This window comes from Atractosteus spatula, chromosome 17 (genome assembly GCF_055471065.1).
Source record: "Atractosteus spatula isolate fAtrSpa1 chromosome 17, fAtrSpa1.hap1, whole genome shotgun sequence".
Classification (NCBI taxonomy): Eukaryota; Metazoa; Chordata; class Actinopteri; order Semionotiformes; family Lepisosteidae; genus Atractosteus; species Atractosteus spatula.
In genome coordinates this window covers 16,963,985-16,985,850 of record NC_142722.1, presented here as the reverse complement: position 1 = coordinate 16,985,850, position 21,866 = coordinate 16,963,985, and the positions used below count along the sequence as shown (strand labels likewise).

The 21,866-nt window shown below is 45.4% G+C and overlaps 2 protein-coding genes and 1 long non-coding RNA gene across 12 annotated transcripts; 1 reads left to right on the top strand and 2 right to left on the bottom strand.

Annotated features, from left to right (window-relative positions):
* Nucleotides 1-342: 342 nt before the first annotated feature.
* LOC148819235 (ATPase MORC2A-like) lies at nucleotides 343-12,185 on the bottom strand. 10 transcript variants are annotated; one of them, XM_088935371.1, is made up of 7 exons: nucleotides 11,203-12,185; nucleotides 8,242-8,530; nucleotides 5,838-5,898; nucleotides 4,837-4,974; nucleotides 3,771-3,947; nucleotides 2,581-2,674; nucleotides 343-2,258 (listed from the first exon to the last, which is right to left on the bottom strand). In XM_088935371.1, exons 5-7 carry the CDS (start codon nucleotides 3,914-3,916, stop codon nucleotides 1,923-1,925), a joined length of 576 nt encoding a protein of 191 aa, XP_088791497.1. In that variant the 5' UTR covers nucleotides 3,917-3,947; nucleotides 4,837-4,974; nucleotides 5,838-5,898; nucleotides 8,242-8,530; nucleotides 11,203-12,185; the 3' UTR covers nucleotides 343-1,922. The 10 variants fall into 10 exon arrangements, with proteins under 10 accessions (XP_088791497.1, XP_088791498.1, XP_088791494.1 ...); XM_088935372.1 differs by having other exon boundaries at nucleotides 8,242-8,354; XM_088935368.1 differs by lacking the exon at nucleotides 8,242-8,530 and adding an exon at nucleotides 7,270-8,191.
* A 1,471-nt stretch (nucleotides 12,186-13,656) lies between these two features.
* Nucleotides 13,657-15,087, bottom strand: LOC148819234 (uncharacterized). The gene is made up of 3 exons (XR_016094337.1): nucleotides 15,041-15,087; nucleotides 14,767-14,801; nucleotides 13,657-13,677 (listed from the first exon to the last, which is right to left on the bottom strand). It is a non-coding gene; the product is annotated as an uncharacterized LOC148819234 (long non-coding RNA).
* Nucleotides 15,088-15,601: 514 nt separating this feature from the next.
* On the top strand, nucleotides 15,602-16,851 carry LOC148819233 (apelin receptor A-like). The gene is made up of 2 exons (XM_088935467.1): nucleotides 15,602-15,635; nucleotides 16,301-16,851. The coding sequence occupies exons 1-2, from the start codon at nucleotides 15,602-15,604 to the stop codon at nucleotides 16,849-16,851; spliced, it is 585 nt and encodes a 194-aa protein (XP_088791593.1).
* The last annotated feature ends 5,015 nt before the right edge of the window (nucleotides 16,852-21,866 follow it).

Below are 21,866 nucleotides of genomic sequence, written 5' to 3'. Positions count from 1 at the left end.
CTATTCATATACATGCTCTAATCTTGTTAAGGGAACAATTGTGGCACTATTTCTTGTGCCTTTAACAGACCCCAAAAGAGCAAAATCTGATCCTGCTGGGCTCAAACGTAGCTAGAAAAACTATAATTTAAAGCTGGGAAACTAACAATGATCCTTTCATCTGCAAGTGGATTTATAGCACAAAACTGTGTAGAAGTTTCCTGTATTAAACCCAGACTTCAATCCACCTGTTCACAGACATTTCCCCATCTAGATCGAAGGCTGCTTTCCGCAGTGAGGAGTAAAAGCTTCTGACAAACGGAAAACAGCAGTCAAAAAACCAGCGGGAAATTGCACCCTGCATTTAGTTAAAAGTTTGGATTTAATTTGGAGAACAGGTGACTGCATCAAGAATAAAAATCAGAGTACAGATGGTATTTCACAAGACGACAGCCTCAAAGAAACCCTGTTATCTTATGCACATCATCACAGTAGACTATGATGGCTAACATCCTTGAAATCAGCTACAGTTGGAAAAAATCCAGAATGATTAGTTCGCAGTTATTACCTGCTCTGTTTTTGTATGGCTATTTAAAAACCCTGTGGTATATACAAAGCAGTCTTACCTTACTTTGAAAATCTGTTTTTTTAACAGCAGATGCAACAATGGGAGTGCGATAGTGACTTTCTGACAATGGTCATTACTGGTTTAGCTTTAGTCTGAGCAAGACCTGACGTGAAGTTGTCACAGACAACAACAAACAGTCCAAAGAAAGCTTACGTTATTTTAGGTAAAATGTAGAAATTTTGAACTGTGATAACTAAAAATTAGGAATTTAAAAACCGTGGGGAAGGTGATGCGCTTTTCATAAACAGTCGTCCAACAGAAATATGTTAACAGACTGGAGCTCAGCTGTAAAAGTCACATTTTCCCTGGGTCCAGGAGAACACCACAGCCATCCAGGCAAGGTATCTTAGTTTCTTTGGAAGCAGAAGACGGTTCTCCCAGCTCAGCTCAATCTCCGTAGGCTACTTTGGTCCACAACCAAACAGCATCCTCCAGCCTCCTCTGCCCTTTCAATTGGCTGTCCTTAAAAGTTGAATGCAGTGTAGTTTTTGTTACCTTGGTACAATTAATGCCATTTAGCGTTATTCCTCCATCCCCGCTTAGCCACAGATTAGCGAAAGCAGATTCGCTTTCAGGCTCGGGGTGGGTTGGTGAGCACTGCCCACACAGGGAGGGTGGTGCCAGCCCTGTTCCCTGCAGGAGAGAGCTTCTGCAAAAAAAAAAGCAGTCTTTCTGCTCCTTTGCTTCCAAAGTGCTGCTGCAACCAGCCACTGACCCACCACTGCGATGCCCCCTTCTCCTGGACCCTCCAGTGCCACTGCCCACAAACGCCTTGGTCTCTAGGAATGCAGAACAATGTAAGAGAAGAACAGACGACTCCAGGAAGTGGAACAGGGTGAACGGGCCCAAGCCAGCTATGCTGTCTGTGATCAGTCCCTTTGGCTGACGTAAGAAGTAGGCGTCTCTTAATCTCCCTTAGTAAGCAGATCTTCAATGTAGGCGTCCAGCTCATCATCCGTGTTGATATCGATGTCCCGCAAGGTAGAGGATTAAATTAAGCCAAAGCTGTGGTGCCTGCTATTCGGCACAATGCAGCCAAAAATTATAGCGGAACTGCTGAAAATCTACATTTGAATTCGTAATGTGAAGTGAAAAGAGTCACTTCCAAACAAAAGTATCGGATCTGACAGTCAAGAGTACAGTCTGGTGCGTCTCGTAAAGGGAGAAAATACCCTTTAGGGATTTCAGAAACGTGTGCTTGCTAACAACATTCGATGAACAAAGAAAATAAAACTATTATTTACTTTAAAAGCAGTAGCATTTGCCCCAGCAAGGTAATTCAGCTGGACAGCCTGAAAGATATATCCAAGGTGCTTCACGCCAACTGAATAGGTCTAAACCTTGGATACAGTGGGTGCCACTTTCCCAGCAGTGGCCTGATAATTCTTACGAGCTGTCCCGTGTCCAGGCAGCGAGTGAACAGCGCGTGGGAGCCCAGCCCTGGCTGCAGCGCTGCTCTCACCTCCTGCACTTTCTGCAGCAGAGCCACGATGTTGGTGCGCAGTTTCTGCAGCTTCTCCTCCGTCTCGCGGAGCCTGGCTTCGGCGCTGTTGCTCTTCTCCACCACGGCCCGGGCCCGCGCGTCTGCGTGGCTCTGGTAGGAATTGCACAGCGTCTGCAGCCCCAGCTCGTACTGCTGGAAATACTCCTTCTGTGGAGGCAGGGCACGGCGCAGGCGTCAGCCCAGCTGCCCCACCCGAGACCGTCGCGTATTAAGATATAATATCTAACTTATGCTTACAATTTCCTCACAAACACAAATATTTATGTGTTAAATTCAACTTTCTAGAGTTTTCATATTTAGAATATGTAAGAAGGTGTAATAACCGCTAGTCAATTATATAACCAACAATGCTGTCTTCCAGTGTTCCCTGGTGAACCCTGGACGTCCCCCCATGCCCTGTTGATGAATGGTTATCTAACGGCAGCCTCGTGTCAGCAGGCTCTCTGCTCAATCCCAGAGTGCTCCCTACCATTGGGAAAGCCACCAGCTCCTCTGCAGTCATGGTGTTGACATCATCCTTAGGGATCTGGAAATCCGGAGGGAAAAAGTACCGTAGCAACATCCTGGAAGGATTAAGGCAAAGGGAAATATGTTACAGAATTGTGTCTGCAACCATAAGAATCTTTAAAGTACAGGAAAGATATTAATATGCTATGGAGAAGACTGAAGGAAAAGTACATAAACACTTGGTTCTCCGAACTTGGAATAATCAGAGCACTTTTCACTTGTCCATTGAAAAAATGTGGATTACCTGAGAACACGAGTCCCCAGTGGTCTCATTTGTAGGTGTATGAAATACCAAGGCTTCACAGAACAGTCTGCAGGGTAACTGTGTTTGAAGAGGCGAACTAACTTTGCAATCGCCCTGTACATCTCTATATATACGGGAGCCAGACACTCCTGCACAGCTGAACCGGTACAGAGAGATGCTCCGAGTGCAGACGATTCAGGCGTCGTGGTGAGGCGGAGAAGAATCTCTCCGCGGATCAGCGCCTCCAGCGATGGGAAGCTGCAAGCCGGCGGTGATGTTAGTCAGGGAGGCAATGTGCACTAGCCCTCTCCCTTAAGGCCCTGTGCCTCGTGCCACAAGGTGGCCCGCTCGAGGGACGAGCGCGTCAGAGGAACAAGCGTGTCCTTCCTCATGGGTCCTGCACAGTGCAGAAATTACTACTGGCACTTCCAAATCGGATGGGGATAAAAGGAATAAAAAACCGCTGAAGGGGCAGCATGGTTATCATTCTTTCAAGTAGGGTGCTACAACAGCATGCTTAGGCTGCAATGGAACAAGTAAAGAATGGAATAAACCTTTACTTGTTCCGTGGTTATCATTAGCATTGCTGCCCCGGTTTAATTCCTACAGTGCTGTCTGCGTGGAGTTTGTATGTTCTCCCAGTGTTTGCATGGTTTTCCTCCCGCAGTCCAGAGACATACTGGTAGGTCAACTGGCCCTGGTGTGAGTGTGTGTCTGTGTGTGTCCTGCGATGGACTGGGTCCAGACTGTACCCTACCTTTTGCCTGCTGCCTGCCAAAATAGGCCCCAGCTGCCCTGTGACCCTGATGATAAAGTGGTTAGAAAAGGGGAGGATGCCACAGAGGTCCGGAAGCCCCGGGATCGGTCGGATACCCTCTCCGCAGCCCGTTACTCAGCCCCTGGCCTACCTCATCCTCACAACCAGGCTCTCGATGACTTCCCGGCTGGCCGTGGGCTGGGTGGTGTCGGGCTCCATTCGGGTGGGGGCTCCTTCCTCCTTCTCCATGTCCTCCAAGGTGTTGGGACTCTGGGACTCGGGCGTTGGAGGACGCATCAGCCGCACATCATCACTGCCCTTCAGCACCCTGCCAGCAAGACCGTGAGAAGGGCAGCAGCATCACGGACAACATCCCTGGGCTCTGGAGGACTGGTAACCACTTCTTTTCTTTGGCTATTTCATACCCCGCTTTGGAAGGCAGGCAGCTCAAGTACATTCAAGACAGTTGTGCTGTTGCTGCCGCCAAGACACGTTCCGTTTTATTGAAAATTGTCTGTCCACCAATTGCACCTTGCCTTAGACAATTCCTAGTGAGCAGGCTCAGGGTTGCCGATCAACGCCTGGCGAGCAGGATCAGCTAGATCAGCGTTGCCTATCCTCAGGATCGTGGTTGCATATCTAGCCTCAACATGGCAGCATGTTTAAATCACTTTTCACGTACAGCTCATCTGTACACCACAGAAAACTAGAATATCAGGTTATTCTAAAACCTTTCCAACTGGATTAGTAATTGTTATGGACATATTACAGAAAGCACTGTGTTGCTTACATTACCCTTGTCAAAAAGACCTTGATTAATGTAACCAGCATGACTATTTTATAGAAATGGAAAGAATTCAATTATTCAAAGAAGCTCTTGCCCAAATGTGCAAAAAGGTCAAAGAAAGTGTGCCATGAGAATAAACTCCACACCATTGCCTGCTGCTTCTATTTGTGTGAAGTGACAATGCATTGCTTTGTGTGCGTGGCCTCCAAAACGTTCCGCAGCAGGGTTCAAATATTTCAGGGTTAACCTCGGAACAGGTCATTTTTTACCATTTCCCCTACTGTGAACCAGTGCTCTGCAGAAAAACCTTGAAGAAATCCCTGAAATCGGAGATGGCAATCCAACACCGTTATCCGTCTACCTGCTGGTTTACTCCAACCATATTGTAAGGAACTCGGGAAAGCCTTCCCGAAGGGAAAAGGATACTTACCACCTGCTACGAGGGGTGATGGCAGTGGGCACGTAGTCAAACTTCACTTTCCAGAGAACGCCCTGCTTGCCAGCTTGCACAGACGAGACGCGGCCGGTGAACCACTCCTTGTTCACCTTCACTTCCACTAGTAAGCCTCTATCAGCAGACAAAGGGGACACTGTAGGCGGCCTGAAAGAGCGACCCTGCAATGACTCGCGCCCTTCACCTCTGCGAGCACAATCACGCACGGTCCAAACGAGGATGCCGCAGTGGAGGCAGAATTCTTATATTACAGTACACCCTCAGCTCAGTGGGCTAATAAATGAGAAGAGGTGTCTGTTATTGCCAAATGTCTGCTTAATCATGAATGTTTTTTTTTCATTTTTTTCTCAAAATATGCTATGACAAAAAATACATATACAACACGCAACTAACACCCGTGTAAGCAACTGATGTAGAAGGGCTTTTATTTAACTAGGCTCTGTGTGCCCCTTTGCTGTATTCTAATCCCTCATTGTAGCTTGTGTAATTCTGCTTTTCCTCTCATTGTTTTTCTGTAAAGCGCTTTGACAAGCCAATTGTAAGGGAGTGATATAAAATAAAGTTTATTATTGTCATTAGGGCTCCATTGGTATTCCTGAATTTTAAATCTATGTAGTATTTATTTTTACCTTGTTTTATTATGTATGCATCTTACAGATTATTTTTTTACATGGTTAGCATTATTTTAGAATTTACTTTTTAAAACGTACGAGTATTAAAAAAAATTGTTAAAGCATCTGAAACACAAACAAGACCCACCATGAGCAATTTGCCCACCCTTTACCTGCTCCATTGCCATTCATGGCTTTTAAATCTATTTAAAAGTATGCTGTACAAGAACATGTTACACTATCTAATGTTCAGTTAAAGCAAAGGTTTACTGGTCTGAGTCACTCTGGCCAGGCTCTCCCACTGGCTGGGCTGCAGTGTCTTAACATTCCTCCTGTGGATTCCTACAGCTCTCTAGAGCTGCTCACCTTTCTTTGCTGCCTTGAGATCCACTCCTGCTTCTTCTTCCTCTTCATTGCTGTCCGTGATCTGCCAACACAAGAGACAAGCCTGGCATTAAGCACAGCAGGGTCTGGCTCTGGAAATGAAACCACTAGCTGATGTCTCAAACGCCAGAGCAAATCTTTCCCCACCGTAGCCCCAGAGCCTCCAGGTTTCCACTCCAGATGAGCTCTCCAGCTGCTTAACTGAACCCTAAGTGAAGGTAATAATTTGGTTCATCAGATCCTGTCGACTACGAGGAGAGGAGGGCTAAAAAATGCCTTTAAATGCACTCCAAATGGGTACAGGTTTCAAGTTACTTTTGTTTTTGTTCTTACCATCTTCCGACGTTCAAGAACAGAAATGCATCAAAAGCTTCAATTAGTTTAAACTTCAGGTTCAATTAAATAACCAAGAGCTCAGAGCTCGGATAGGACACCGCGTGCTAGAGAAAGCGAAAGCTGGCGTTCTCTCACCAGCACAAAGAATTCATCAAATTCTTTATCTAAATACACCACAATCTGGATACTCAGATGTATGAATACCAAGAACCTTTATCATATCTAGATAATTTATCAGGGCGCCGGATGCATGTGTAGTGCCGGATGTGTAGTATTTGGGATGTTTTGCTCCCCAAAACAATTGCCACAGCCAACTAGATCTTTTCTTTCTGGCTTTATGTTTTTTTTACTGCTGTATAGTACATCATTTTGGCAAAAGGCAGTGGTTCATCATAAGGAGTCATCATCACAAAGGAAAATTTGCGAAGCAAAGCTATAAAATGTCATCACCTCTAGACACGGAAAGTGTCAGGTGCACCAAGCTGTAACAGAAATGTTTTAGCTACCGACATCATTGCCAATCTTGGCTAAAAAACTGCGATAGCGCGTCCACGTTTCCAGTATCGCATGACGTCAGCTTGAGACCCACAGAACTGCAGAATTGCGGGCCTTGCCTGCCAGAGAGAGGGCTGCAGGACGAGCCACACGCCAGGCTCTGCTGCAGCGACTGAGACCAGACACCGCCGCCTGTCTGTGCTGGGGGAAGGAGGCTACCGCCTAGAGGGCTTTTCGGAACCGCGCCCCGTCGGGGGATCAGCGTACCTCCACCACCACACTGCTCTGGGCTCTCCGAGCGCTTGGCTCGGCCGCTGCTCTGAACACCTGGGGCGCAATTGCAGCCGCCAGCCTGTTTTTGCCAGAGCTTGGCCTTTTCTCTTCTTCCTCCTCCTCCTCCTCCTCCGTGCTCTCAGCAGGAGGGAGTGTCCTCCGTCTGGAGCCAGGCATCTGCTTCCCAGCGCTCTGCAGATTCAAGGACAGCACATCGCACGTGACTCCGGAGAAGGGGCAGTCCAGTACAACACCCGCCACCAGAACAGACAGGGGAGCTTAGGGATGTGCAGAAACCTCAGGCCCTCACCTTCCCCACGTTGATATAATATTATCATTATTCAAGGTCCAACTGCGACGCCTTTAACATTTCCATTGGTTAAGCACACCGCGCTGCAGGAAAGTCCATCGTTCAGATGAGATATTAAGCAGACATCCCGACGAGCTGGTCATTAAAGATGCAGAGGCACTGTGCTTAAAAGCAGGGATGCTACCCGTGATGTCCTAGCTAAATTTCACTCTGGCTTTCAACCATTTCCATAAATCCATCAGAATGAACAGTGAAACACACCTCAAAAGACACAGGTGAAAACTAAGCAAAAGTCCAGTTAAAACCAAACAACGACTGGGCTCCTTTGCCCAAAGTCTGTCATCTTGTGTTCTTAATTTAGTCTTTAGTCTTAAAACACCCCCTTAATGCCACAGAAGGGAGTTCTCATATCTCTACCTGATCTGCCGCATAGTGTTGAAAAAGGGCGAGAGGCATCACCCAAGAAGGTGCAGCACTTCAGTGGGTGATAAAGTGGGTTTCCTGGAAACATGTAAATCGCTATATAAATGCAATTATTGCTACTATCCATGCAGTCCTTCTCTCTGTTTGTAAATGTACCCAATTTCCCCAGCCTTTGTGATGCACAGGGTTTATTTTAGTTCAAAGGAATCCTGGGTCGTGGTTGTTTGCCTGTTGGCCACAGGGGGGCGCGTGTCTGCGGAGCAAGGGGGTGTGAGCAGAGTCGGGGAAGAGCGCAGTACACTCCCTCCACCACCACGCTGCCCTCCGCTGTCTGCGCCCTGAGCTCCGTCACTCTCCCACTCTTCTGATTCACCGCAGGTGCCGAGCCGGTCACCTTCGTCTTCTTGGGCTGCGGCTCCTCCTCCTCCTCGCTGTTCTCTGCCTGGGGGGGGCCTCTCTTGCGCTGGCTCCCTGCGGGCGTTGCCTGCTTTGCTGTGCTCTGTGCGGCGGAGGGAGAAGAGGGGAGAAGGGCTCATTCAAGGCTCATACCTCTTTGCTCGGGAGCCGACAGCAGCTGGCCGTCAGCGGGAACGCTCCCCCTCTGCATGAGCAGGCTCGTACTCAGCTTGTACGCCGCAGTGTGTCAGAGCCGTCACAATCACCTACAACACATACTTCTTACACACCCAAGGAGCACAGATCAGACCACATACTCACCTAGAAATAAAGAACCCCAAAATTATATTGGTGTCCTGTGCTGATTATTCTTTGCCAGGCTTCCCTGCTGCATAGTCAACGTCCCGGTGCCTATCAACCCTTCACCCCCTTGACTGCCTCCCTAAAAAGGACAGCACTTAAGTTTGCCATCATCTGGGAAAAGACTTCTGGAGTTAAGGAGATCGCATTACAGACAGACTTGGGTTCATGAAAAGGATTAGTGTGCACCCCAGCATTGGCCCTACGACTTCTGCGTGGAACAGGAGTAGGTACATTTACTACACGGTCACAAGGAGAGAAGCTGGTAGTAGGCTCAGCCCTAGAAGGCTCGGTGTCAGCCTCAGTCCTAACCTGCACAGCACCTGTAGATTCAGGAGCAGGTTCAAACCTAAGAGGCTCAGAGAACACTTCTGATTCACTACCACAGAGATCCTCATCACTAGCAACATCTAATGACTCAGGGAACACCTCCCGAGTTAATCTTGGAAGCGAAACCTCCTCCAACACTACAAACTCTGGCGGAGACTCTGAAAGGGTACTAACAGACGTTCCTGTGGGGGACTGGTTTCTAACACACCTGGGGGCTGGGACAGGGCCCACACATGGCCTTAAATTAACCCTGTGTACCCGCTTTATAGGACCACCTTCCAATGGTTCCACTGCGTGTGTCGTACCCTGCACCTCTACCACCCTATACACAGTAGGTCCCCAAGCATCCTGTATCTTATTTCTGCCCAACGGTCTGTGTCTCAGATAAACCAGCTGACCTACACTGACTGGGGGAAAGAACACTTTGTCTTCTTGCAGTGCAACTCTTTCCGCAGCTTTTTGTTCTGCGTACTCTTTAGCTCGGGCATGTGCTTCGTTCAACCGTTCCTGGTGGACCACCAGCCAATCATGTCTTTTATCCAGCACCTCCTCCTGGCCCAGTAACGCATCAACAGGTAAGTGAGGATGCACTCCGTACAGAAGGAAGTAAGGCGAATATCCCGTACTAGCGTGAGGTGTCACATTGTAGGCATAGACTAACTCCGGCAGATGTTCTGGCCAACGGCGCTTCTTCTCAGGAGGCAACGTGCGTAAAAGGTCATGTAGGGTCCTGTTGAACCGTTCACAGTGTGGGTTTCCTTGAGGATGGAAAGGACTGGTGCGTGTTTTCTTCACTCCGTAAAGTTTACACAGCTCTGCAACTACCTGACTCTCAAAGGTTTTTCCCTGGTCACGATGCAACCTTTCAGGGCATACAAATTTCATAAACCATTCTTTCAGGAGGACTTTTGCTGTAGTGTCTGCCTTCTGATCACGAGTCGGGAAAGCCTGTGTAAACTTGGTAAACACGTCAGTAACTACCAACACGTTCTCCCGCCCATCAGAGGCTGGCTCGAGGACCGTGTAGTCGACAGCGACAACCTCTAAAGGCCTAGTAGCTATAAATGGTTTGATGGGTGCCTGGATTTTTGGCTGTGGCATTTTGGTCAGGATACACCATTGACACTTCTTGACCCACTGTTCCACATCATTATACATGCCCACCCAAAAGCATCTCTGTCTCAACAGATTCTGAGTGCGTTCAATTCCTTGATGACCCATCTGGTCATGTACACTTTCCAATATTTGATCTTTCATACAATCAGGCAGGAGGAGTTGGAAACATTCACCAACATGAGGATCTTCGATCACCCTGTACAATAGCCCATCAAGCTCTCGCACCCGGTGCCACTGTTTCAACAAAGACAAGGTAGATTTAGGCAACTTTGATCTCTCCTTATTCCCTGGTTTTCTCTACTTATTCCAGAACATCCGGAAAGCACTGAGAGAGGGATCAGCATCTTGAAACCGACGGAGCTCCTTCTTTGTATACCCTGGGAAAGTTTGGGTGTTACTCTGTGACTTGTTCAAGTTATCACAATCCACTCCCGCTTCCAAAACACGGATCTGTCTTATTTTGCAGCATTTCATACCGGCTGCCACCAAATCTGGCTCCAGGGGTGTGCCTCTGCTGACAACATTACAGATAGCCACACAATCATCATATTCGACATCATCAGGGTCAGGTTCAGGCTCCCCTGCAAATGGCTGCCTAGAGAGGGCATCAGCAGCAGTGTTGCAGCGTCCTGGGCGATAGAGATAAATCCCTAACCCCCTCTATGAACTGATCTCGGATAGCTCGCTTCTCATCCGACACTACATCAGGCGATACCTTTAACACAGCGCCGAGCATGCGAGAGAGAGAATGAGAGTAATTGCAAAGATCTTCCCCCTCCCTTTGCTTACAGCCATAAAAGGCTTGCAACAGTTGGGAAACACTGCGCTTCTCCCTGAAAGCATGTCTGAGGTAACTGAATATATCACTGACCTGTCTAGATTCACCACCCATACGTAAACGTACTTCTTCTAGGGCCGGACCCTTCAACAATGATAACACAAGGTCATACTGCTCAGCAGGAGTCTGTTCCCTGGCTCTGATTACTCGTTCAACTTCTTCGATAAACTCGTCAACGGAGCAACCATCTTTAGTTATATCACCACTAAAAGGCTGTACATTACGTTCTCTAGGTACATACACATATGAACGTTTTGGTTCAGGACCCAGTGCAGCAATAGTGGCCATGGCTTGGTCATATTTTCTAACTAGGTCTTCTACTTGAGACCTCAAGTCATGGAGGTTGTCACCATTACCATTCTCCGTAACTACACGACCATCAACTGCTGCACCATCATCCCTGTCATCACCTGACATTTTGGGAACTGTTCACAAACACAGTCTCTGTGCAAACATCAATCTTGGAATACCACAGTTCAGCAGATGAGTCTGAAGAGACAAGAAGACGTCCTCCACTGGCCGTTGGTGTCGTCTGGTTCCCAGCACACTGGCCACTGGACCTCTGGACCTGGCCTTCTCCGTCCGTTATCAGCCTCCTTGGACAGCTGTCTTCACCACTACCGTATTTTATGCACCACCGCTTTACTGTGAGAGTCAGAACCCCCAGACTATCAGAAACCCCACTCCTGGTACCAAAATTGTGTAGCCTGGCAAAGAATAATCAGCACAGGACACCAATATAATTTTGGGGTTCTTTATTTCTAGGTGAGTATGTGGTCTGATCTGTTCTTAGTTTAAAAAACAAAAATAAAATAACAAAAGAAATGACATATAACAATATTTTTATATACACACAATACGGCAGTGGTTCTTTCACGCAGAGGGGAAAACAAAGAAAACATGTTTAGTTTTACAGTTTTTTACATTCCATCTGACCATTACAGAAACGCATCTACACTGAACAACAAAAAAATAAATAAATTACATCACAGTTGAAGTTCAAACAACTCACCACGCAGCGCGGGCAGAAATAAGCCGCTCCCAGGCTGCGCGGGTCACCTCTCAGCCCTCCCTGAGAACTACATTACGACCATAATTAGTATCATACTTACAATTGCGTACACTTAACAAACGGTGCTAAACATAAATCTCTGTAAAGAACGAAGGAACAGAAAATACAAGGAGCATGTGAAACCCATTACTTACAAATCAATAAACAGATATCCCCAGCCCGAGTAGTTGTCTAAAAACTGGCTACCGCCTCAGTGTACTCCGTTAAAATCTAATATCCATCTCGCTACTCTTGTCTCAATCCTATGAAGTGCCCCTTTATACTCATTTAGGGGGTAAATAGGGCAACAACACCGTATTTACCGTTACAACTCCCTAGTAATTTCGGGGTCTTTTAACGGTAACTCACTGCTTCTGAGTCCCTACTGCCCATGCGCAGAACGCTGAACTCACCTGACAGGAGCCGCCAGCTAAGAGGTAGCGCCATCTAGTGGATTTGGCATAACAGGCCGCTATTCACCCTGGGTCACACACAAAATACCGAATATGTCAAAAACAGCTCTGGATAATCGAAACCGCAAAAGCACATCAGATTTACTGAGTGCTCCTTGGGTGTGTAAGAAGTATGTGTTGTAGGTGATTGTGACGGCTCTGACACACTGCGGCGTACAAGCTGAGTACGAGCCTGCTCATGCAGAGGGGGAGCGTTCCCGCTGACGGCCAGCTGCTGTCGGCTCCCGAGCAAAGAGGTATGAGCCTTGTATGAGCCCTTCTCCCCTCTTCTCCCTCCGCCGCACAGAGCACAGCAAAGCAGGCAACGCCCGCAGGGAGCCAGCGCAAGAGAGCCCCCCCCCCCAGGCAGAGAACAGCGAGGAGGAGGAGGAGGAGGAGCCGCAGCCCAAGAAGACGAAGGTGACCGGCTCGGCACCTGCGGTGAAGCAGAAGAGTGGGAGAGTGACGGAGCTCAGGGCGCAGACAGCGGAGGGCAGCGTGGTGGTGGAGGGAGTGTACTGCGCTCTTCCCCGACTCTGCTCACACCCCCTTGCTCCGCAGACACGCGCCCCCCTGTGGCCAACAGGCAAACAACCACGACCCAGGATTCCTTTGAACTAAAATAAACCCTGTGCATCACAAAGGCTGGGGAAATTGGGTACATTTACAAACAGAGAGAAGGACTGCATGGATAGTAGCAATAATTGCATTTATATAGCGGGTATTTAGGGTGTAAATAGGGCAACAACACCGTATATACCGTTACAACTCCCTAGTAATTTCGGGTTCTTTTAACGGTAACTCACCGCTGGGTCACATGTATAAAGACAACTCAGTCTTTCAATGAACTGACAAAACACAACATTGCAACCGAAAACGAATGCGGCAAACCTCACAAGAGAAATGAGCATGTGGCATGTTTCCACCTATCCCCCCCTTTTCTAACCGATCTATCCAGTACAGGGTCAGAGAGGAGCCGGAGTCTATCCCAGCAAGCAGCGGGTGCAAGACAAGGCACACCCTGGACAGGTCGCCAGTCCATCACAGGACACTCACACACACTCATGCCAAGCGACAATTCTCCCAGAATCCAATGAATCCACCAGCATGTCTTTGGACTGTGGGAGGAAAATGGAGCACCCAGAGGAAACCCACGTGCTATGAGGCATCAATACTAAAAACTGCGTCACTGGGATATCCATGACATATTTGAATATGGAACAAGTAAAGGTTTATTTGCTGACGCAGCTACTTACTTGAACATATTTGTATATGTGCAGATTTTCATACAATTAACATCCATTATGAATGCTGACAGGTAACTGTTTTACACACAAACAGAGGATTAAATCCACAGCAAGGCTTGTACTCACTGGGGTCCATTCCAGTCCCATCGTCAAGGAAACACAGCATGAACCCACCACGCAGCTCCGGCTTCTTCTCTGGAGAGGAGAGGACAGAAAGTGGGCCAGAGAGATAACACCGCCCTGCTCTACAGAGACAGACACTTACTCCTGACAGCATGAGGAGCTTACGGATGAGGCTTACCCACTTTTGACATACACGTACCGAAAATGACCTACGATTCTGGCCTTTTATGTGAACTTGCTTGTTTTAGCCAGTTCAGCTACTCAGAAGGTGAGCACCTAGCAATTTAAAATACGTTACCCACTTTCGAAAACTCGTAAGATAGATGCATTAAGACTTGCAAATTAAATATTTTCATAAAATTAGAGCTATGAACCCTCTGCCTCATTTGGAAACGGGGATGAATCTCTCCAAACGTGATTAACTGGAGCAATATATACAGAACAAAAGTCAACAGGTGACTTCAAAGTCAGTTTAAAATAAAACATAGAAGCACCCCACAATCTGGCCAGAACAATAAAACGATTGGCAAGAGCAAAATTGGATTTAAAATCCATTGAGAGTGAGAGTGAGAGTTTTAATTTGCTAAGGTATGCACAGCAAAAACATAAACCTACCAAATTGCTAAGGTTCAAGACTGTGAGCCGCTGAGCTTTATATTTCTAAATTAACCTGATGAAATGAGGCATGAAGAAGATGGTGACAGCAACAGGCGATTCCACATTACAAACAGATGGAGGCTTATGTCCTGACAACATACTTTCCATTTATTAGTCAGAACCCTTCCTACTGCTTGCTAAGATAAGTGGCCACAAACTTAAAAGAGGCATAGAAGAAACTTTTTTTCGAAATATTTTCGACAAAAAATCTGCAAATACGGTTTTCGCTCTCAGGGCTCCTGTACTTCTGCAGCTGTTCCCTTTGCTGAGAGCTCTTTCATGAACACATCACATTACTCTGCTCTTTCTGCAAGCAGCGGCGGTCCTCATAATAACTACAGCACAGCCAGCGCCTGAGGAAACATAAAAACACCAAAACACCTTCCTCTCGGTTCAGATCACAAGTCAGAGTAACCGCCATACTCAGCTGTCAGACAAACAGACCATACTGTTTGAAGACACAGTACCAGAAACAGATGGTTGAGCGCAGTATGTGAAAACTACCTGTGTAGATGTCTATTCTTTTAGCATCCGCATCCCTGCAAAGACAAAACAACATTAGATATGCTCTGTGGGAAGTGGAAGAGGCAGCAGATAGATATTCTGTGGTTACAAATGACAGTTTCTGCACTACCTCAACTGATTTATGAACGGAACTAAACTTAACTAAGCTTAACATACCAACCTTCCCTTTGAGAACCTTGCGCTAAGCTGAACATCTACACAAACAGCGAGCCAGGATGAAAGGAAGAAAGCAGGCTAGAAAGAGGATTTGTACCTTGCGTTGTTCACAAGCTCAGCTAGGGCTCCAAACAGGAACTCGTGAGTGGTCCTGAAAGAGTGAAAAGAAATGACTGACTCAAATTATGCGACAACGATACTGAGTTTTTTAAAATAATAACTTGTCTTAGATAGATAGATACTTTATTGATCCCGTGAGGGAAATTGCAGTGCAACAGCAGCTTAACACACACAACACAGCCACAGTGTAACGAAATATATAATAATAGTACAATACATACAATACAGTACAAGAGTTACTCACAGTCCGGACGCACAAGAACAAACTAGAACAGAACAGTACACAGAAAATCGTATCACACATATGAATATAAATATAGATGTAACTATAGATATAAATATAAATGTATTGCACAGGTCCCTGGCATATATTGCACAAAAAGTGGTTGTAAACGGGAAAAAGAAAAAGAAAAAGAAAGAGAACAGATGTAGCAGTAGATGTGTAGATGCGTTTAGTCCAGAAACAGGTCACTGTCGATGTTGCCTCTGCCAAGACGCAAGGTGGATGCGTTGTACAGTCTTATGGCAGACGGCAAGAATGAATGTTCCACCAAGACTTGGCGGCAAGAACGGCAAGTCTTGGTGGAACAGCAAACTGCATTAGCCGAACAGGGGGCAGCCAAGGTCCACTGTAACTGCACTGACACTGGGGGCTGTGCAGGAGACATCTTGATAGTCCAGACAACCACATGGTCATTTTCGGGACCGTTTATACCAATACAGGACCACGATGCAGTGTGGTCCTGTAGTGGTATAGATAATGTGTAGATAATGGATGGGATACACATTCACTCAGGCAGAGGACGGACCATTTAGAGTTACCCGGTAGCCTCAGACAACATTCCTACATTCCACTACGGAAGGTAACTGGAGCACCTCACTCACTGACTGTACTGACTGTATTGTATGTATTGTATTATTATTGTATCATTCGTTACACTATGCTGTGTTGACTGCATGAAGCTGCTGTTCCACTGCAATTTCCCTCACGGGATCAATAAAGTATCTATCTATCACCTGGAGCTTCCACATGGCCAAGAGAAAAAAACTGTAAATGCTACACGGAGAGCACGTCAAGACAGAATCAAACTCGAGACACTAGAGTCGAGAAGTGCAGTGTGTTCCAGTCCCAAGTCAGCCAAACAGGAAGCCATTCAGCCTGACTGGATCCACAGCAAATTTCAGGTTTTGCCAAAAACGCATAAAACGTGTGAGTGTATGCACCAACCCCCGACAGCTTTAGGACAGGAATTCAGCCACCCGCTGCTCTTAGAAGGAATTAAGGAGAGCAAGACCTCAAAGCGCCAACCACAGACATCACTGAATGTGCTGAATGACTCACATTGTCCAAAAACTCAGAGGTCACCGTTCTACTGCTTCATCGGCAGCACCGTCACCCGCCACTTCAACAACCTCCGCAAGGAGGACCAGAAGAAGCAGCGGCTGCTCAAGATCATCACCACCCTGGTGGCGGTCTTTGCCCTCTGCTGGACCCCCTTCCACGTGCTGAAGAGCCTGGATGCCTTCATCTACCTGAAGGTGCTTCCCCAGACCTGCGCCCTGCTGAGCGTCCTGCTGCACGCCCACCCGTACACCACCTGCCTGGCCTACGTCAACAGCTGCCTCAACCCCTTCCTCTACGCCTTCTTCGACCTGCGCTTCCGCTCGCAGTGCCTGTGCCTGCTCAACCTGAAGAAGGCCATGCACGGCCAGATGAGCTCGCTGTCGTCCACCCTCAGCACGCAGACCCAGAAGTCCGAGGTGCAGTCGCTGGCCACCAAGGTGTAGGGAGCCCCGCTCCTGGGGGCGACAGACTGTGTGCACGGAGCCGGCGCGCAGAAAAAAGCACGCGGTTCCCGGACTGAGATCACCTTCCCCCCATTGTGGGAGAAAGGGACTTTGAAAAACTGAAAACCCGGTCTGTTCGCTGGGCTGTAACACTTGGAAAACCCAATGTGTGGACTTGTTCTGTTATTGGGGTAAGCCCACGCGCTTATACCTGGGCTATGAGGGGTTCCCCCAACAAACAACGCTGGGGCCAGCTGGCTGTGCCTCCAGCCGCTTGCGTTGTACACATTTTTGAAAGAGGTAAATGTGTTTCAAAGACTTATTTTTTTCTGGCTTGCCTTTTTTTTAAAAAGAGTACATGCTGTAAATTGCCGTAAAGAATTCAACCAGGGCTGAATTCTGGACAGGAGGAGTGAGATGAGAGGGAGGTCATAAGTTGTTGGCAGTGAAGTTTCAGCCTGGTCACACTGGGAAAGAAAAATGTACCGAGTGTTTTCCAGGTTTTTTTGTGCTCTGTTGCTGTCGTACTGTTTCCTTAGCACTTGTTTTAAAGAAGAAAGATTGTGCAGCCCAGTCTCCACTTTTGCTAATCTGTGCTAATGAAGGAAAGGGGCCAGGGGCTGGTGAGTGTGATTAGAAGGAAGGTGTTGCAGTTGAATTAACATGTCGGACGACAGAGGTGGTCGGGCAGGCAGATGGCTGTTGCCAAATGTTTTTCTGGGAGGGGGAGCAGAGGTCTAGGAGATGATGGCTACGAATTGACTTGAATGCACTGTTGTTACATGACTTTGGAGCTGGGGTGACTTATCATCTGTAAGTGGCTTTTGCTGTGAATGTCTCAGAAATTAAGGATTTGTATTATGGATTGTATGTTTTTGCCTATAACTAACTACTGTATCTGGATGCTTTTTAGCATTTCCTATTTGTAAATAAAAAGTGTTTTTAAAATATTCCTCTTAACTTTCTTCAATCCCTGCTGGCCGTGTGAATGTCACCCTGCCTTTAGTGCTGCTGTGTCTCTTCCCACACTTGCTCATTTGTGCAGTTGTTTCAGTTTTTGAAGACGAGAGGAACCGAGCAGCCTGCTGCTTTAAAAAAAAGCACAGGGAAAATAATGACTGCAGTTCTTTTGGGATATTGAGCTTTTCCAGGAAATTCTTTTTCTTGGCTGAGTTAAAGCAAGGGTGTCTCAGCAAGCCCGCCAGGCATGTTGAAAATGCACTATAAAGGAATTAGAAAAAGAAGCAGAGTCTGGTCTCTAACTTTTAAACATCTGCCTGCAGCAATGTGGTCAAGCAGATGTCAATAATTCCCCAGACACGATGTATTTTTTGTGTTGTTTTTTGCCAGAATATGAATAAAGTGACAGGTGGGCTTGAATCTTAAGGTAAAATAGTTCACTTAATACTGGAAAAATGGGGCAGAGTTCACATTACTGTTAGAGTGGAAAGTTATAGGACCCTTTAATAGATATTACATCACTTCATGTGCATCTACTCAAACAAGAAAACTCCCAGGAACTAACCACCATTCACATATAGCATGAATACATCATTCTTGTGCCTTATTAGGATGCTACAGGGAAGCACAAATTCAGAAAATGATGTACTACACAAGCGCTGAGAAAGACTGGTCTTACTATTGAGTTAATTGATTCATACTACAGTCAGAGGTAAAAAAGTCTTTTCACAGCATTTCTATGCAATAAGAGTTTTCATCCCAACCTTACAAAGTATATTAGTTCATAAACACTGCAACAATTTAACACAAATTAAACAATCATATATTATACAACAGACTTCTGTAATTAATAATAATAATAATTAATAATTGCTTACATTTATATAGCGCTTTTTTCTGGACACTCCACTCAAAGCGCTTTACAGGTAATGGGGACTCCCCCTCACCACCACCAGTGTGCAGCCCCACCTGGATGATAATTATGCTGGGTGATATGAAATGTTGTTACTGTAGAATTGTGTACAAAAGCTCTCTGCTCCATTGACTTTATGTAACTTGGTGCCCTTAAAAAAATGAAGCAGTCCACTACAACGTACTGTATGTAAGCTTTCATTCATGTGTCTTTAATCCTGACCATTACTATTAATACTTAACAAGACTTGCAGTTCTATTAGGATTATATGCACTTGTGTATTTTAACAATATTAAGCTTGCGTTCCACAAAAAAAAGTTTGTACATTTGAAAATGCACCCTGAGTGAGTGATGTATTGAGGTGTGTTCTCCTAAGACAAACATAATTTCATGTCAGCAATCCGATAGCAAACTTCAGAATGTGCATACAAGAAAGAATCTTAAATTAAGTGTGTTAATTGCTACATTCCAGAAGAATCCATGGGGCTTTTACCTGCAGTAGTAAGGACCATGTCTAAGTTGAAGAACATGATAGAAACGACCTCTATTGTTAGGGATATGCTGCCTTGGAGTCACCAGAAATTCTGGCTTTACAGACACAAAAAAGCCTGACAAGTGCTGTCAGATCTTAAGTTACAAGATTCATGTCCTAGCAGGTGTGCAGTGAATTTCTTTTGAACTTTAAGGCCACTGTATTACATTTAAGAACTGTCAGCCAGTGGTAAACCACACATGAAATCTCACAGGACATACAAACCACAACACGTTCTACATGACATCAGGACAAAACGAGTGCTGAGTTAAGCCCCTTCATTCTGTATGAATGAAGTAACTTGCAGGCCAACCAGAGTGTTCGGAGACAAGAAAACTGATGATTTGTCATTTGCATTCCCAAGTAACCACTAAAACAATCTGTTGAGCTTGCTAGAGGATTAAGGTATGTGTTTCCCTCAGCCGTCATTATGTATGGCATTTGACTGTGAGCACTTGTTGTAAGACCTGTAGAATATTACCAGATGAATACAGATGATGAAAGATGACTAACATCTTACTAACAGTTGAACTGCACAGGTGATTATTTGGTTATCAGAATGTGTGCTTTATAAGATGTTTAAAAATGGTTGATTCAGGAAGTTGTGAATCGATTCCTCTGGCAGCCAGCTTATTGAGTCAGGCAATCAAGTAAAATTACAACCTGAATTAAAAGCATTTAGGCCTTGGAGAAATATTAGAGACATGTGGCTGAAAACACAAGCAGGTCTGAAGATCTTAATTATTTCCCCCTATTTTCACCTGAACTATTCATTTAATTTCTTCCTGCAAAGTGCTGATCAATTGGTAGTAAAAATCTTACCGTGTAATTGTTCATGCTGTGTAATTGAAGAGCATCCGTTCTTCAATTTGGTGTTAACCTTCCTTCTGGCTTTGTCCTAATTCTGTCTGGATAATCCAGTAATAATGTCTGGCAGCAGTAAGTGACGATTCAGTTTTTTTGAAAACTTGTTTCACTTCCATACTGCTGTTTTTTCCTTCCGTGAGGTTTTATTGAAAAGGAACGCTCAATAAAACCTCAAGAAACTAAACTCAACACTGAATAATGAACTATTATTCAGTCCGTGGTTTTCCTTTAATGAGCTCAGTTGGACACAGTCTCATTTGTAATCCTTTGACAATTGTTGCCAATCAGCTCTGAAAACAGGCCAATGTTTGTGCTGAGTGTTGAGGTGGCTGATAAACTCAAGTCCACTGATGTGTGGGGTGTGGGGTTCAAGATGAACTTTTTGTGGCTCACCTCTTTCTTTTAATCCACATATTCAAATTATTAAATTATTTGTAGTCAAGTATTACATAGTTTAATAATTTTAATAATAATCTTGGCATGAATTCCTGTAGGAAGCTAAGGGCTTAAAAATAGAAATTTGTTTCATGAAGGTGTAAGATTTAAATCCTTTACTGAGGTTCCTTATAGCTAAAACAGAATTTAAAACATTTTCTTCAAATAAGAAATATTGTGATCACTCCTATTAACAGAAATAAATCTAGACTGGAAGTGTTTGATTTTGAAACCTGCAGTCTTTAACCTTAATTCAGAAAAAATCTGAATTTTATTGCATTTTGAAGTGAGGATCAAAAGTGAAAGATGTGTAGAAATGTGTCTTTTCCTTCCTTATCTAACTCTTCTTGGGCTCCATAAAATGTTATTGCAATACTCTCCTCACTGTAGAAAGTGACAGTCAGAATTAGGAACATTTTTTGGCTTTTGTTTTGGCATTGGAGACGTATTCAGAGCTTTAGGCAATCTCTACATGGAGCTGCACAAGACAGAATACAAGTGAACACTATTTTTTTGCCATCTATAGATCTCCTGATCTCCTTTACTCAGATAAAGTGTGACTATCAATGGCTGTTTCTTAGACACTTAGATATTTTCGTCCTCCTACAGTCCAAAAACAAGCAGGTAGGTTAACTGGCTTCTGGGAAAATTGTCCCTGGTGTGCGTATGTGTGTGTGTCTGTCCTACAATGGACTGTTATCCTGTCCAGGGTGTACCCTGTCCTGCACCCTTTGCTTGCTGGGATCGACTCCGGCTCCCCTGTGACCCTGAATTGGAATTGAAGTGGAACAGAAAATGGGCGGATGGTGTTTTATGTGTGTCATTGTTAATCCCATGTAACACATATGTCATTATGATTATGTCTATCTATCTCTCTGTCTGTTGATATATATGAAACACTACTGTCACTTTTCCACAGTACGTGGTGACAGAAGCAAGCTAACTTTGAGCAGTGACACTTTAGGCTGTGTTGTGTTTTAAAAAAGGGCAAAAAATTCATACTGCTCTTAAATCAACCATAAACATGAAAGTTGACCCTGGAACAAGATGTATATATGGACATTTTGCAGGTTCAAGTTAGCTGTACCTGGACCAATCCTACCAATCCTATATGAATTAAAGAATCAGCAGAGAGGTGGGCTGGTTTAGCATGCGGTTAACTTGTAAGAATAACTAAAAGAGACAGTGAGATGAGCATAATGTAGAGCATAATGGGTTATAGATTGGATAATGTGCCTCACTTATTGATGTTGTACTGTAATAAAAAAACACAAAGTCAAGTCTGTCCTAAATAACTGAATTCCAGAG